We start from the raw sequence: 16,017 nt of genomic DNA on the forward strand, positions 1-16,017 counted from the left end.
TGTTCCCAGTCTACCTGCATGTTGAAATCTCCCATAACAACCGTTACCTTTGCGACTTGCCAATGTTAACTCTTGATTCAACTTGCACCCTATATCCAGGCTACTGTTTGGGGGCCTGTAGATAAGTCCCTTTAGGGTCTTTTTACCCTTACAATTCCTCAGTTCTATCCATACTAACTCTACGTCTCCTGATTCTATGTCATGGAAATAGTTGGGCAAGCAGCATCCGTGGAGAGGAAAAAAATAGTTAATGTTTCACAACAGTGGCCTTGAAGACTGATGAAATTTCTCTTATCCAGATTTTTTCAATGTTGGCTGAGGTGCTGAGTCTGTCCAGCACATTTTCGCACAAGCAGTATTTTGGATTATAATCTATTGTGTGCTTATAAGCACATCATTCTGTTTTTCCTGTTCGATTAAAAAAAATAGTTATTGCAGTGGCAATGTAGTTTGCTTTTGTTGCTGATCTTGTCTTTTAACTGTTTGGATGGGGAAGAGTTCCTCGATATTTTATTTGATGAGGTTTCGTTCATTCATCACCCCTGCCTCCTGACCACCACCTCAATTCAAAAAGGATTTGAAAATCAATGTTGCAGGTTGCTAAGTACTGAAGTAGCTCCAAACCATGCTTATCCCACAGCCCCAACATCCTGGAATAAATTAAGGCAAGAAGAGTAGGAAGGGTATAGTTTCCATTGTGCTGGCTTGTGGGCTTTTCCGTTACATCTGTACAATTTTGGAGGGGAGAGACCCGCTTTAATACAAGTGTCGTTATGTAATTTCAATGCAAAGGTTTTGGACAGAGAATGGGGTGCATGGAAGTGCCAAACAGTCCATACTAAAATGCCAATAATGTTACAGAATAACAGCGTTTGGAAATGACTAATCCCTTCCCAATAAGACCACCCCCTCCCCAGGTATTTTCTCCTGCAACCACAGGAGAGGTGACACCTGTTCCTATACTTCCTGGACCCCAGCAGTCCTTCCTGGTGAGACGGAGGTTCATGTACACCTCCTCTAACCTCATCTACTGCATCCGGTGTTCTCGATGTGGCCTCATGTATACCAAGCGCAGACTAAATAACCGCATAACCAACCACTTGCGCTCGGTCTGCCAAGGCCTCCTGGATTTCCCAATTACTAACCATTTTAACTCCCCTTCCCATTCTGATTCTGACCTTTCTGTCCTGGGCCTCCTCCATTGCCAGTGTGAGGCCACATGCAAACTACAGGAACAGTGACTTATATTCCACTTGGGTAGTCTACAACCCAACGGTATGAACAATAAATTCTACAATTTCAGGTAACCTCTACAAACTAACCCCCGTCCCTCTCCTTTCTCCCCCATACCCCCCTTTTTGCTCCTCCATCCCCCAGTGCCCCACCTGGACTTGCACCTACTTCTCCCCTCCCCTTCCACCCACATTCCTTCCTTGGTTTCACAATTTGCAACTCTTCCATCCTTTTGTCTTAAACCTTTGATTTCAATCTCTGGCCTTTGGTCCAACCATCAACATATCGAAAAAAACCTTGCCTGTCAGACTTTGATCTGCCTCACTTCTCTCCTAGCTTTCTTCTTCCCCCCCCCCCCCCCCCCCCCCCCCCCCCCCCACGAGGAGCGTCCCAACCCAAGATGTCACGTGTCCATGTTCTCCAGAGATGCTACCTGACCCGCTGATGTACTCTAACATTTTGTGTCCTAGCTAGATATTGACTTTAGGAAATGGGGTGGTGCACTCGCTCCACACAACATCAATGGAAGAAAGAGAATAACTATTTGAACCAGTAGACACAATTCTTGAGGGAGGCTACCAATAGAGAGATTTGGATAATTGTGACTAGTTCCATGAACGTGCTGTGATGAATAAATGAGTTCAGTATTCCGAAAAACGCAAGATATCAATAACTTCAAATTCCTGGGCGTGCATATGTCTGAAGATCGTTCCTGGACCCAGCACACCGATGCAATTATAAAGAAGGCACATCAGCAACTCCACTTCATGAAAAGATTACAGAGATTAGGCTTGTCGAAAAGGATTTCCCTAAACTTCTATAGGTGCACGGTAGAGAGTATTCTGACTGGTTGCATCGTGGCCTGGTTCGGCAACTTGAACGTCCAGGAGCGAAAAAGACTACAAAAAGTTGTGACCACTGTCCAGTCCATCACCAGCTTTGACCTCCCCACCGTCGAAGGGATCTATCATAGTCTGTGTTTAATTGCCTCCTTAATGCAGGTATAAGAGAGCTCTCAGCATATCGTCTTTCCTCCAGTCTTTCCATCACCTTTGGAAACTTTTATTGTTGTTTATCAACATGCGCCGAGCCTGGGCTCGGCCTCCTCTGGCCCGGCGCTTGACTGGGCCGCGCTGCGGGCGGCCTTCAGCGCTGACCTGGATTTGGAGCTGGGCTTGGGGCTGGACAAGGGAGGGGGAGGAGGTTGCTGCTGACGCCAACATCGCCATCACCAACAGCACCATCAGCTCCAGTGGGAGCCTGGACTGCCTATGGCCGGCAGAAGACTTCATGAACATAAATACAGAGGCTACACTGCAAGATGCAAACCACTGGTTAGCCTCAAAAATAGATGGCCAGGTTACAGTTTGCCAAGAAGTACTTAAAAGAGAAACCACAGTTCTGGAAAAGGTCTTGTGGACAGATGAGAAGAAGATTCACTTTTATCAGAGTGATGTCAAGAGCAAAGTATGCAGGAGGTAAGGAACTGCCCAAGATCCAAAGCATACCACCTCATCTGTGAAACACGGTGGTGGGGGTGTTATGGCGTGGATATGCTGAAGTGCAGTATGGCTGCTGAAGGTACTGGCTCACTTGTCTTCATTGATGATACAGCTGCTGATGGTAGTAGCATAATGAATTCTGAATGTGTATAGGCACATCCTATCTGCTCAAGTTCAAATAAATGCCTCAAAACTCATTGGCCGATGGTTCATTCTACAGGAAGACAATGATCCCAAACATTCTGCTAAAGCAACAAAGGAGTATTTCGAAGCTAAATATTGGTAAAGTCTTGAGTGGCCAAGTCAATCACCTGATCTGAACCCAATTGAGCATGCCTTTTATATGTTGAAGAGAAAACTAAAGGGGACTAGCCCCCAAAACAAGCATAAGCTAAAGAAGCTGCAATACAGGCCTGGCAGAGCATCACCAGAGAAGATACCCAGTAACTGGTGATATCCATGAATCGCAGACTTAAAAGTAGTCATTGCATGCAAAGGATATGCAACAAAATACTAAACATGACTACTTTCATTTACATGACATTGCAGTGTCCCAAACATTGTGGTGTTAGAAAAAACGCTGCTACTTACGGCTGTGATTTTTGGCCATCTTACTCAAAGTTCCCCTCCGCTGCGCAGGACAAGAGGATTTTTCCCATCGCTGAAAAATAAAAGAGTTATTAGTGTTTTAAAAATGTTGTGATTCTCTCTACTGAAGGCCTTGCCCCTTCCGGAGGGACTATAAAACCCGGAAGTGTTGAGTGCCTCAGTCAGTCTCTGCAAGATGGGGGCAGCGAGAGGGTCACATCTCGTCACGTCTGAGCTGTGAATAACACTGAACACATGTCTACTAAACTGTGAGTGGTTTTACTGACCTGCCAGTGCCGTTAATGTGGTTTAAAAATATAGTTTGGAACTGCTAAAGCTGTGTTGCCTTTGGTTTGGAAATGCTAAAGCTGTGTTGCGTTTGGTTTGGCAATGCTAAAGCTGTGTTGCCTAATTAAAGTTGCCTTGCCTAATTAAAGTTGCCTTGCTCAATTAAAGTTGTCTTGCCTAATTAAAATTGCTTTGCCAAATTAAAATTGCCTTGCCTTCTACATAATTAAAAGTCTAATCTTGACCATTTCCTGTTTGCGCTTTATATTGATTTTAGAAAAAATGCTACCACGAACGGCTGTGATTTTTGGCCATCTTACTCAGAGTTCCCCCCCCCCGCTTATCAGGTGCCGAGGATTTCACCCATCGATGAAAAACTAAAAGAGTTATTAGTGTTTAAAAAATGTTGAGATTCTCTCTCCTGTCAATCACGCCATGAAGGCCACGCCCCTTCTGGTGGGAGGGGGGAGGGACTATAAAACCCAGAAGTGTGGGCGTAGCTCAGTCTCTGCAAGATGGAGGAGGGAGAGCTCACGACTCGCTGTCTTTAGTGGCCTTGCATCCTGCTTGAAATGGTATGAAACTGCACTTGAATATGGTGGCCTTGCACCCTGCTTGAAGTGGTAAGAAACTGCACTTGAATTTGGTGGCCTTGCACCCTGCTTGAAATGGAATTTTAAGGAATAGCCGTGAGTCAACCGCCAGCCCACCAGCCGAGAGTGATCGAGCTGCCAACACAACAGGCTTGAGTGACTGAGCCACCAGCCCAAGAATCCATTCGGCCCACAATGTCCATACTAGACCTCTGCAAACCAGTCCCTTCAGCCCCCCCACCCCCCCACTGGCCACCAATATTGGAATTGGTGGAGAGGTGGAATATTGCGTTGGGGGACCAGCCCTCCCGTGTGATGCTGAGACCCAACGGGTCCCACGTAGATTAGTAGCTTTATAAAACTTTGGTTAGGCTACATTTGCATTACTGTTTGCAGTTCTGGACACCCCATTACACAAAGGATGTGTGGCTTTGGAGATGGTTTAAGTGAGGTTTAACAGGACTCCACATGTTTAAGAGGGTATTATCGGTATAAGAGTGTATTAGCGGTTTAAGAGGGCTGAGAGAGCAACCTGATAGTTGATAAAATGATGAGACGCCTAGATATGAAAGGTAGAGTCTTTTCTGCAGAGTGGAAATGTTAAATATTAAAGAACATGAACTGAGAAGGAAAGTTTTTTTTAGACAGAGTGGTGGTTGCCTGGAACGTGCTGTTAGGGGAGATGATGGAAGCAGATACAATAGCAATGTTTAAGAGGCATTTAGTCAGTCACATGAACACACAGGGAATGGGGGGGATATGGATCAATTGCAGGCAAATGTTGTTTGTTTAATTTGGCATCATGGTTGGTGCAGACATCGTGGGCCGAAGGGCCTGTTCCTGTGCTGTACTGTTCTATGTTATTTGAAGGTTCTTTACTGCTGCTGGATCCAAATCCTGAAAGTCTTTTCTAACAACACTGTGGGGACATTTCAACACAAACATGCACCAGATCTAGTAGGCAGCTCTCACTCCATCAAGGGCAATCTATTCATACATATCCAGTATATGAATTTAAAAGACCCGAAGAATCTCATTTACACCTCTCATGACGGACCGTGTTGCTTTGACGGGGCAACATTGTGAGGTGTCTTTATTCTTGTCCTCTAATTAATTGCTTTAAAATTCCATAATTTCTTGCAACATTGGAAAGAAGTCATTTAGCCCATCAAGACAACACTCAGTTCATAGAGCAATCCCACTCGTGTAGCGGCACCTGCTGGTGAGCGCCAATATCGAACCTGCCGGTCAGAAGCCGCGAACCAGTGACCCGGGAGGGGTCAGTGTTTTCGCACGGTTTTCTATTTCAAGCGTCAGTCGTTCGATGACCACCGTTGTGGCCAGTCGCATTTGTTAGACCTGTGGTACCAGAGAACGTGTTCGGAATAAATATAGTTTGAGAAAACTGGTCGTTTGTCTCTCATTCCACTAAACTCCACTAATTTCCTCATATAACCTCAACACTTTCCCAACAGGCACATTGCATCACATGTCGGGGTCAGGCCTGGGTGGCTGGTGCTGTGAGACAGCGACTCTACCAACTGCACCAGTTTCAGAAAGACCCAGTCAGAAACATAGAAAATAGGTGCAGGAGTAGGCCATTCGGCCCTTTGAGCCTGCACCGCCATTCAATATGATCATGGCTGATCATCCAACTCAGTATCCTGTACCTGCCTTCTCTCCATATCCCCTGATCCCTTTAGCCACAAGGGCCACATCTAACTCCCTCTTAAATATAGCCAATGAACTGGCCTCAACTACCTTCTTTGGCAGAGAATTCCACAGATTCACCACTCTCTGTGTGAAAAATGTTTTTCTCATCTCGGTCCTAAAAGATTGCCCCCTTATCCTTAAACTGTGAATCCTTGTTCTGGACTTCCCCAACATCGGGAACAATCTTCCTGCATCTAGCCTGTCCAACCCCTTAAGAATTTTGTAAGTTTCTATAAGATCCCCCCTCAATCTTCTAAATTCTAGCGAGCACAAGCCGAGTCTATCCAGTCTTTCTTCATATGAAAGACCTGACATCCCAGGAATCAGTCTGGTGAACCTTCTCTGTACTCCCTCTACGGCAAGAATGTCTTTCCTCAGATTAGGAGACCAAAACTGTACGCAATACTCCAGATGTGGTCTCACCAAGACCCTGTACAATTGCAGTAGAACCTCCCTGCTCCTATACTCAAATCCTTTTGCTATGAATGCGAACATACCATTCGCTTTCTTCACTGCCTGCTGCACCTGCATGCCTACTTTCAATGACTGGTGTACCTTGACACCCAGGTCTCGTTGCATTTCCCCTTTTCCTAATCGGCCACCATTCAGATAATAGTCTGCTTTCCTGTTTCCTGAGGGCTTGCTGTCTCTCCCTTCGGGGGAAAGCGACTTTTTTGTCGTATCCCCCTTCTCTGCCTCTGTCTGCGCTGAGGCCTAATGGCGGAGCTGGTGACCTCGAGGTTCCGGAGGCAGCCTGTCAGGACTCACCCTGGGCTCGCTCCCGTGTGGGCGGCCCAGCTCAGGGCTGGAACGGCGCTCCCGTGAGGGCGGCCTGGCGAGGGGCTGAGACGCTCTCGTCGGGGCGGCCCAGCTCGGGGCTGGAACGGCGCTCCCGTGAGGGCGGCCTGGCGAGGGGCTGAGACGCTCCCGTCGGGGCGGCCCAGCTCGAGGGTAACGGCTCTCCCGTCGGGGCGGCCCAGCTCGAGGGTAACGGCGCTCCCGTCGGGGCGGCCCAGCTCGAGGGTAACGGCGCTCCCGTCGGGGTGGCCCAGCTCGAGGGTAACGGCGCTCCCGTGAGGGCGGCCTGGCGTGGGGCTGAGACGCTCACGTGAGGGCGACCCGGCTCGGGGCTGGAACGGTGCTCCGGTGGCTGAGACGGCGTTCTGGCGGCGGCAGCCTGAGTCCGGGGTTCGGCCGCGGGCCAGTGGACGACGTCGTCAACAGCTGCGTCCGCTGGACTGGAGGGCGGCAGCTTCGACCACCCCGGGCCGCGGTGTTTGAACCGGCCCGTTCGCGGAGCTCGGTGAGCCGCGGTACTGATTTACCATCGCCCGGTGGGGTATCGCTCAGCGCAGAGGGAGAAGAGGAGGGAAGAGACTGCAGCCCTAAGATTTTTGCCTCCATCACAGTGAGGAGGTGCTTGGTGGACTCACTGTGGTGGATGTTAATTTGTGTTTACTGTCTGTTCTGTTGTCTATTATTGTATGTATGACTGCAGGCACGAAATTTCGTTCAGACTGAAAGGTCTGAATGACAATAAAGGAAATTCAATTCAATTCAATTCGATTGTGGCCCCTGGTTCTGGACTCGCCCAACATTGGGAGCAATTTTCCTGCATTTAGCTAGTTCAGTCCTTTTATAATTTTATATGTTTCTATAAGATTCCCCCTCACCTTCTAAACTCCAGTGAATACAAGCCTAGTCTTTTCAATCTTTCCTCATATAACAGTCCCGCCATCCCAAGGATCAATCTCGTGAACCTACGCTGCACTGCCTCAATCACAAGGATGTCCTTGTCCTTTCTCAAATTAGGAGACCAAAACTGTACACAATACTCCAGATGTGGTCTCACCAGAGCCCTATACAACTGTAGAAGAACCTCTTTAGTCCTATACTGAAATCCTCTTGTTATGAAGGCCAACATTCCATTAGATTTCTTCACTGCCTGCTGTACCTGCACTCCAACTTTCAGTGACCGGTGTACAAGGACGCCCAGGTCTCGCTGCACCTCCCCTTTTACCTAACCTAACCCCATTGAGATAATAATCTGCCCCCTTGTTTTTGCCACCAAAGTGGATAACCTCACATTTATTTATATTATACTGCATCTGCCACGCATCTGCCCACTCACTCGACCTGTCCAGGTCACCCTGCAACCTCCTAACATCCTGTTCACAGTGCCACCCAGCTTTGTGTCATCCGCAAACTTGTAATTGTAATTGTAATTGTAAATCTTTATTGTCATTTCCTGAGTATTCGCATACTCAGAGGAAACAAAAAAACGTTTCTCAACCAGTGTCCATTCAGTTTTCGTTACAAAATAAATAGCAATTAAAAATTAAAATACATGTCATGAACAATTTAACCCTCTAATAACATTCAATAACATTCAACAGCCGTTCCGACCGGCAACTTGCTAGTGTTGCTCCTAATTCTCTCTTCCAAATCATTAATATATATGGTAAACAGTTGCGGCCCCAACACCGAGCCTTGCGGCACTCCACTCGCCACTGCCTGCCATTCTGAAAATAACCCGTTCACTCCTACACTTTGCTTCTGGTCTGCCAACCAATTTTCTATCCATGTCAACACCCTGCCCCCAATACCATGAGCTCTAATTTTGGTCACCAGTCTCCCGTACGGGACTTTATCAAAGTCTTTCTGAAAGTCTAGATACACTACATCCACTGGTACCCCTTCATCCATTTTACTTGTCACATCCTCAACAAAATTCCAAAAGATTAGTCAAGCATGGTTTCCCTTTCATAAATCCATGTTGACTTAGACTAATCCTTTTACTGCTATCCAAATGCCCCATTATTACCTCTTTAATAATTGACTCCAGCATCTTTCCCACCACCGAAGTCAGGCTAACTGGTCTGTAATTCCCTGTTTTCTCTCTCGCTCCTTTCTTGAAAAGATGGATAACATTAGCTATTCTCCAATCCACAGGAATTGATCCTGAATCTATTGAACAATGGAAAATAATCACCAATGCGCCCACTATTTCTAGAGCCACCTCCCTGAGGACCCTGGGATGCAGACCATCAGGCCCAGGGGATTTATCATCCTTCAGTCCCATTAGCCTACCCAATACTATTTCTCGCCTAACGAAAATTTATTTCAGTTCCTCTACCTCCTTAGATCCTCTGTCCTCCAGTACATCTGGGAGATTGTTTGTGTCTTCCTTAGTGAAGACAGATCCGAAGTACCTATTCAACTCTTCTGCCATTTTCTTGTTGCCCATAATAATTTCACCCGTGTCTGCCTTCAAGGGACCCACATTTGGCTTTGCTACTCTTTTTCCCTTAACATATCTAAAGAAGCTTTTACTGTCCTTCTTTATATTCCTGGCCAGCTTCCCTTCGCATTTCATCTTTTCAGCGAGTATTGCCGTTTGTTTCCTTCTGTTGTCCTATGAAAGTTTCCCAATCCTTTGGCTTCCGGCTACTCTTTGCTGTGTTATACATCTTTTCTTTTAGTTTTATTTCATCCCTAACTTCTCTTGTCAGCCGCGGTTGCCTCCTACTCCCCTTAGAATCTTTCTTCCTTTTTGGAATGAAATTATCCTGTGTCTTCTGGATTATGCCCAGAAATTCCTGCCATTGCTGTTCCACCGTCATTCCTGCTAGGATCCTTTTCCAGTCTACCTTAGCCAGCTCCTCTCTCATGCCTTCATAGTCCCCTTTGTTCAACTGCATCACTGCCACCTCCGATTTAACCATCTCCTTATCAAATTGCAGATTAAAACTAATCATATTATGATCACTACCTCCAAGCGGTTCCTTTACCTCGAGTTCTCTTATCATATCTGGTTCATTGGACAACACTAAATCCAGAATTGCCTTTTCTCTGGCCGGCTCCATTACAAGCTGCTCTAAGAATCCATCTCGCAGGCATTCTACAAACTCTCTTTCTTGGGGTTCTGAACCAACCTGATTTTCCCAGTCTACCTGCATATTGAAATCCCCCATCACCATAGTGGAATTACCTTTGTTACATGCCAGTTTTAACTCCTGCTGCAACTTACACCCTACATCTGGGCTACTATTTGGGGGTCTGTAGATAACACCAATTAGTGTCTTCTTGCCTTTACAATTCCTCAACTCAATTCACAGTGACTACCTCGTCAGTCCCTATGTGTTCCCTCGCAAGGGACTGAATTCCATCCCTCCCAGCAGAGCTACCCGCTACCCCCCCCCCCCCCCCCCTCTATAAGTGTACCTATAGAAAGGACACCTGCCTGTCCTTTCTATAGGTACACAAAAATGCTGGAGAAACTCAGCGGGTGCAGCAGCATCTATGGAGCGAAGGAGATAGGCAACGTTTCGGGCCCAAACCCTTCTTCTATAGGATGTATAACCCTGAATATTAAGTTCCCAGGCCCGATCCTCCCTCTGCCACGTCTCAGTAATACCCACAATGCCATATCTACCAACCTCTAACTGAGCCTCAAGCTCATCTACTTTACTTCTTATACTTCGCATATTCATATACAATATTTTTAATTCGTTACGCATCTCACCTTTCACATCGATCCCTATTACACTTGGCCATACTCTCCTATCCTTTTGTGAGCTTCTTTTCCCGTTAATTCTGGGGTCATTAACTATCCCTTTACTCTCTTTCCTATTAACTCCGTCCTCGACTATCCCATTTGACACCCCACCCCCCCTTATTCAGTTTAAAACCACCAGACTGAATGACTGACTGACCTTCCCTAATCCTAATTCTAACCCTAGCTCTACATTTTTATTTATCATTTTATTTAACAGTTCACATCATAACTTTACAAAGATAAATCAATTGTCAAACAAAATTATCAGCAAGGTTAGCATTACCTTTATTCCTTTGACACCTTGCTATTGTTTTGATGTAATTAGGAGGCAGCCATGATCCCAAAGTGCTCGCTGCCTAGCTACCATGAAACAAAGCACCTGATTGGTCAATTGGCGTCCGATGCAATGTCAAACGTGCATTGATTGGACAATTACAACTCGGAAAATTGGAGGTTTTTCTCATATTTAAAAATTATGTGCAGGGTTTGTTCTTGACAAGTTTCAGGTATGATTTCTATAATATTTTAACACAATATGTGAAACATTCAGGTAGTTCCGTGAGTTGGGTCACGAACCTGAACGAAAAAGCTCCTCGGCCCAGAGCCTAAACAGCCTATTGCACTTTATCTGATTATTTACGTGTATATATATATATATATATATCTATATTCGATGGTATATGGACACAATGATCTGATCTGTATTTATGCCTGCAATATTCTGTTGTGCTGCAACAAGCAAGAATTTCATTGTCCTATCTGGGACACATGACAATAAACTCTCTTGACTCTTGTATACACCTCTATCAGCCTCTTGTGCTCCAAGTCTCAGCCTGTCAATCAAAGATACTAGAGCTCTGTGATATTTGCTGTCAATAGCGGCCGCCCCGCCCCCTCTGTCGCCACACGCGTCTGACCCCGCCCACTACTGCGTCACATGCAAAATGCCTCGCCCCGTTTGCGTCACACGCGTTCGGCCCCGCCCCGCCCGCCGGGTCACGTGTGTTGTTGCGGTGACGCCAGATTCACCAAAGATCATAGAGCGGATTCACTGCGGCCCCGGAGACGCGCTTGCTGGACGCGGCCCACAGTGGCAGGTACACGGGGTACACCGGCCCCGGCCCACCGGCTACCGAGCCCGACGTGTAGGACCCGGGGCTAGGGTGTAGGGGAGAGAGAGAGAGACAGATCGACCGAGAGACCGCGGCCTCTGGCCGGGATTCAGGACCGAGTGAGGCTCCGGTCCGGGGGTAACAGGCGGGAGAGTTGCTCCAGGCAGGGGGTGAGAGGGAGTGGTCGGTGTCCAGGCCCAGTGTACAGGCGTTAGCGGGGGAAGAGGCCCTGGTCCGGGGTTTGGCTTGTCCTCGGCGGATACCCTGGGCAATAGGGCGAAGTTCCGCCCCGGAAGATAAAAGTTACAGCTCTTGAGAGGTAGGGGCGAGGGGATACAGTGTCTCTGTGTGTATCCGAGTCGCAAGAAACCCTGCAAATAGAATTTGTAAATCTAAGGGTTTCTAAAGTATAATATTCAGGGCAAAATAATGTGGAAAATATTAGAGACATCGGGCAATCTGTGCGTTGAGGCAGATGGTATTCTAAGACAGTCAGTTCCTAAATTAATTCCTTCTATGAGTATTCACAAACGCAACTGACTTGGTAGCAGAGGATTGAGTGAAGGGGAAGGTGATGGACTAGTGCCGGTTCTCATGAATAAAGTGGCTAACTCCTCAGGGCCAGATGGGATTCATCTTGGGCTGCTACAGGGGACAAGATTGTTTAGATTTCTAAATCTTCACTGGACACAAATGAGGTACCAGGTGACTGGAGGAGGGCAAATATGCTCCACTTTTCAACAAATAGAAAAGTCTGGTAAATATAGACGTGAGCCCAACATCAATGCAAGGTGGGCTGTGCACCAGGTGCAGAACTACATGAATCCCTTCAACTTCAGAGTTCCAGTCCTTCCTTCTTCCCACTCCTAAAGACTGTCTCCTTGCTGAGAGCTGAAATCATTTATGTAAATGCACATAAGCAGAGCCTTGTAAAGCTACCCCACTCATCTCTGTCTCAAATGAAAACAGGGTACCACATTTGGCCAGCATTTCTGCGTGACCTGCCACCTTCAAAGATCTGTACAACAAACCCCCCCCCCAATCCCTTTGTTCCTGTGCACCCTTCAGCACTGTGCTGCTAAATCTGTACCTCCCTGTCCCTCGCCAAAATGCCACTTTCCACATTTTGCAGAATTGAACTCCATCTGCCACAACACCTGTCACAGCTGATTGACATCATCACTATTTATCACACCATCAGCTACATTATCCAAGTCATTTATTATTTGGAACCCTGTCTGTACGCAGAGCCTGTCTTTGTCAGTGCAGGGGACTGTTGTTGACCATTCAAACCTCCTTCAGCCATTGGCTTTTTCGTTAGGCCTGCATTTGATTGAAGTTGGGTGACCCTTCTCTTGCTCAAACCAGCCTTTTCTGTGGTGATTTCTTCACATCCATATTGATGACATCTGCTGTATTGCCTTTGTTCACCATAGCACAATCGAATTTTGTTTGTGGAATGTGGCCTGCCTTTTCCAGGTCTGCCTTCTGCCCTGAGTTAACCCGGACCTGCCCTGGGCAAGATGATTTTTTTTTTTTAAAAAATTAATAAATAAATAAATAAATAAAAATCCCGCCTACCAGGAGCATGCGACAGACCATTGCTGGAGATGCCCTCGCATGTGAATGCTGTTATATTTCACACTTCCCAGCCCCTAGTATCATCTCGTATTGAGGATGAGGGGAGAACGGACCCTGGCACTATCACCACCTGACATCACCTCACACGTTGGGAGGTAGGCCTCCTTAACTAGGTGAAGATGTACTGCTGGTGTGGCCAGCGTATTAGTTGATTTTTGTCACATGTCGTGGAATACAATGAAAAGCTTTGTTTGCATGGTATCTAGTCAAATCATACTATGAGTACAATCAAGTTATACACTGGTACAACAGGTGGTGCAAAGAAAAATATATAGTGTGTGTTATAGTGTTACAGAAAAAAAAGTGCAATAGTCACAATGAGGTAGGTTGGTAGATTAGGAATACCCCCAAGTACCATTCAGTAGCCTGATAAGAGTGGTGAAATGATTATATGTGCTTCAAGCTTTTATCTTCTGATGGGAGAGGGAAGAAGTGAGTGACTGGGATGTGAGCTGGCTGCTTGGAGTGTAGATGGAGCAGACAGTTTGCCAATATCCCTTACCTAACACCGATCCACAACCTGGGTAGCTCTCCCTGCTTTCCACACCTCGTCCCGTGGTCTCCAGCCCTGGTCTTGGACAGGAGGTGTGTGTGTGTGTTCCGGGTTAGGGTCTGTGACCAGTGTGGGATGTGGAAGGAAGCACTGACTGAGGGTGTGATTTGCAGATCCCACGTAGTGACTGACCTGATTCCTGCAATCATGGGCAGAATCTTCTTGGACCACATCGGGGGCACTCGTCTCTTCTCCTGCGCCAACTGTGATACCATCCTGACCAACCGCTCTGAGCTCATCTCCACGCGCTTCACTGGAGCCACAGGGAGAGCCTTCCTCTTCAACAAGGTGAGCAAGCTCCATTTCAAACCCACCACAACCCCCCGGCACAGTGTCCAGTGGACCTAGCCAGAGATACCCCTCTATATTCATATATGAGCGGCTGTCCACATTGGGAGCGGAGGGTGGGGTGATGGGGATGAATAGGTATGGAGTCGGTGTGTGAGTGGGGTTTGGGGTTGTTGTGTGAGTGGGGTGCGCGTGTTGGAAGGGTGGGTGCATATGTGGATTGAGTGCGAGGGTGATGGGTGGGTGCTGTGTGGTGGTGGGATAGATCATTGGTGATGGGTCTGCGGATGGGGTGCTTGGTGCGTTTGTGCATTGGTGGTGTGGGTGCAAGGGTGAGGGATGGAGGGCGTGCATGTTCCTGGGGCGGGCATGTGAATGTGTGAGGTGGAAGGGTGTGTGTGGTGTCTGCATGGCTGATCTGTGAATGGGTCTCGGATCTCTGACTGTCCTGCCCTGCCCTGGCCAGGTGGTGAACCTCCAGTACAGCGAGGTGCAGGACCGGGTGATGCTCACCGGCAGACACATGGTGCGAGACGTCAGCTGCAAGAACTGCAACAGTAAGCTGGGCTGGATCTATGAGTTTGCGACCGAGGACAGCCAGCGCTACAAGGAGGGCCGAGTGATCCTCGAGAGGGCCCTGGTGCGGGAGAGCGAAGGCTTCGAAGAGCATGTTCCCTCCGACGCTTCCTGAGGGGCCCTTCTTTTAGACAATTCTTTCTCTTCTGTTTTCTGGCTTCAAAGAAGGAAGAAATACTTTTATTTAAAAAACAGTTATCTTTCTTTGGTGTACAGTGTCAGCTTGGCATCCAGTTTGGCATGTTGTCATGTGTCTGTGTACACACTGATTTAACCTTGCAGCATTACCAGTAGGCTGACCTCCATCTGCTTTGCTCTTGTTATTTTTATTTAATTATTTTAGTACATTTCTCTAGCTGCCTGTTATATGCTGGGTGCCAGCTTGCCTGAGCTTGTAAATCTGCCCTTTGTGATCTGGGGTGTGAGGGGGGAATGGGAGCAAAGTTATCATTCTGTTGGGCGGCAGTCCTGGATGGTGAATGATTGGGAGTGAGGTGGGAGCTCCTCAGTACCTGGATTTAGTCCAATCTGAGGTAATACCTTACTGCCTTGAAATCACTGGGGGGGGGGGGGGGGGGGGGGGGGGGGGGGGGGGGGGGGGGGGGGGGGGGGGGGGGGGGGGGGGGGGGGGGGAAGGTGGGGGAGGGGAAAGGGGGGGAGGGGGGGGGGGGTGGGAAGTGGGGGGGGGGAGGGGGGGTGGAGAGAGGTGGAGGTGGAAAGGTACTGGTTTCCTCTTGAGATCCTCTGTAATGTGTCGAGAATTTAATAAACGGATAATGTTCGTCCATGCTTGCCATCGTTGAGCTGTAACAGCACTTGTTCAGCACAGACACGCTGCTTGTTTTCCAGGAGACCGATGGTGCAACAGGTGCTGCATTCCGGACCTACGCTCTGGGCCACAAGTCTCAAGTCAAGTCGAGTTTATTGTCACGTGCACAAGTACAGTAATGTAGTAGCAATGAGCTGCGTCACAGGCACATAGACAGACAACACAAAACATAAATTGTACATAATTACACACAATTACACAAACAATTGGAAGACCAGTCAATCTAGTGTGTACAACGGAACTGCAGAAACTTGTTTACACTGAAGATAAACACACAATGCTAGAGTAACTCAGCGGGACAGGCAGCATCTCTAGAGAGAATGTATGGGTGACGTTTTGGGTCGAAACATCACCCATTCCTTCTCTCCAGAGATGCATGATAGTCTAGTGTTTAGTTGCTGATTAGGGTTGTGCAGATTGGTTCAAGACCCTAGTGCTTATAGGAAAATATATTCTTGAACCCAGTGGTATGTGACATCAGGCTTCTGTACCCCTTGCCTGATGGTAGCAATGAAAAGGGGACATGGCCCGGTTGGTGGTAAG

At 47.5% G+C, this 16,017-nt stretch overlaps 1 protein-coding gene across 1 annotated transcript; it reads left to right on the forward strand.

Annotated features, from left to right (window-relative positions):
• The first annotated feature begins 11,458 nt into the window (after positions 1 to 11,458).
• ypel5 (yippee-like 5) lies at positions 11,459 to 14,822 on the forward strand. Its single transcript, XM_055636129.1, has 3 exons — positions 11,459 to 11,572; positions 13,895 to 14,069; positions 14,536 to 14,822. Exons 2-3 carry the CDS (start codon positions 13,929 to 13,931, stop codon positions 14,758 to 14,760), a joined length of 366 nt encoding a protein of 121 aa, XP_055492104.1. The 5' UTR covers positions 11,459 to 11,572; positions 13,895 to 13,928; the 3' UTR covers positions 14,761 to 14,822.
• Positions 14,823 to 16,017: the final 1,195 nt, after the last annotated feature.

Source organism: Leucoraja erinacea, chromosome 5 (genome assembly GCF_028641065.1).
Source record: "Leucoraja erinacea ecotype New England chromosome 5, Leri_hhj_1, whole genome shotgun sequence".
NCBI lineage: Eukaryota > Metazoa > Chordata > Chondrichthyes > Rajiformes > Rajidae > Leucoraja > Leucoraja erinaceus.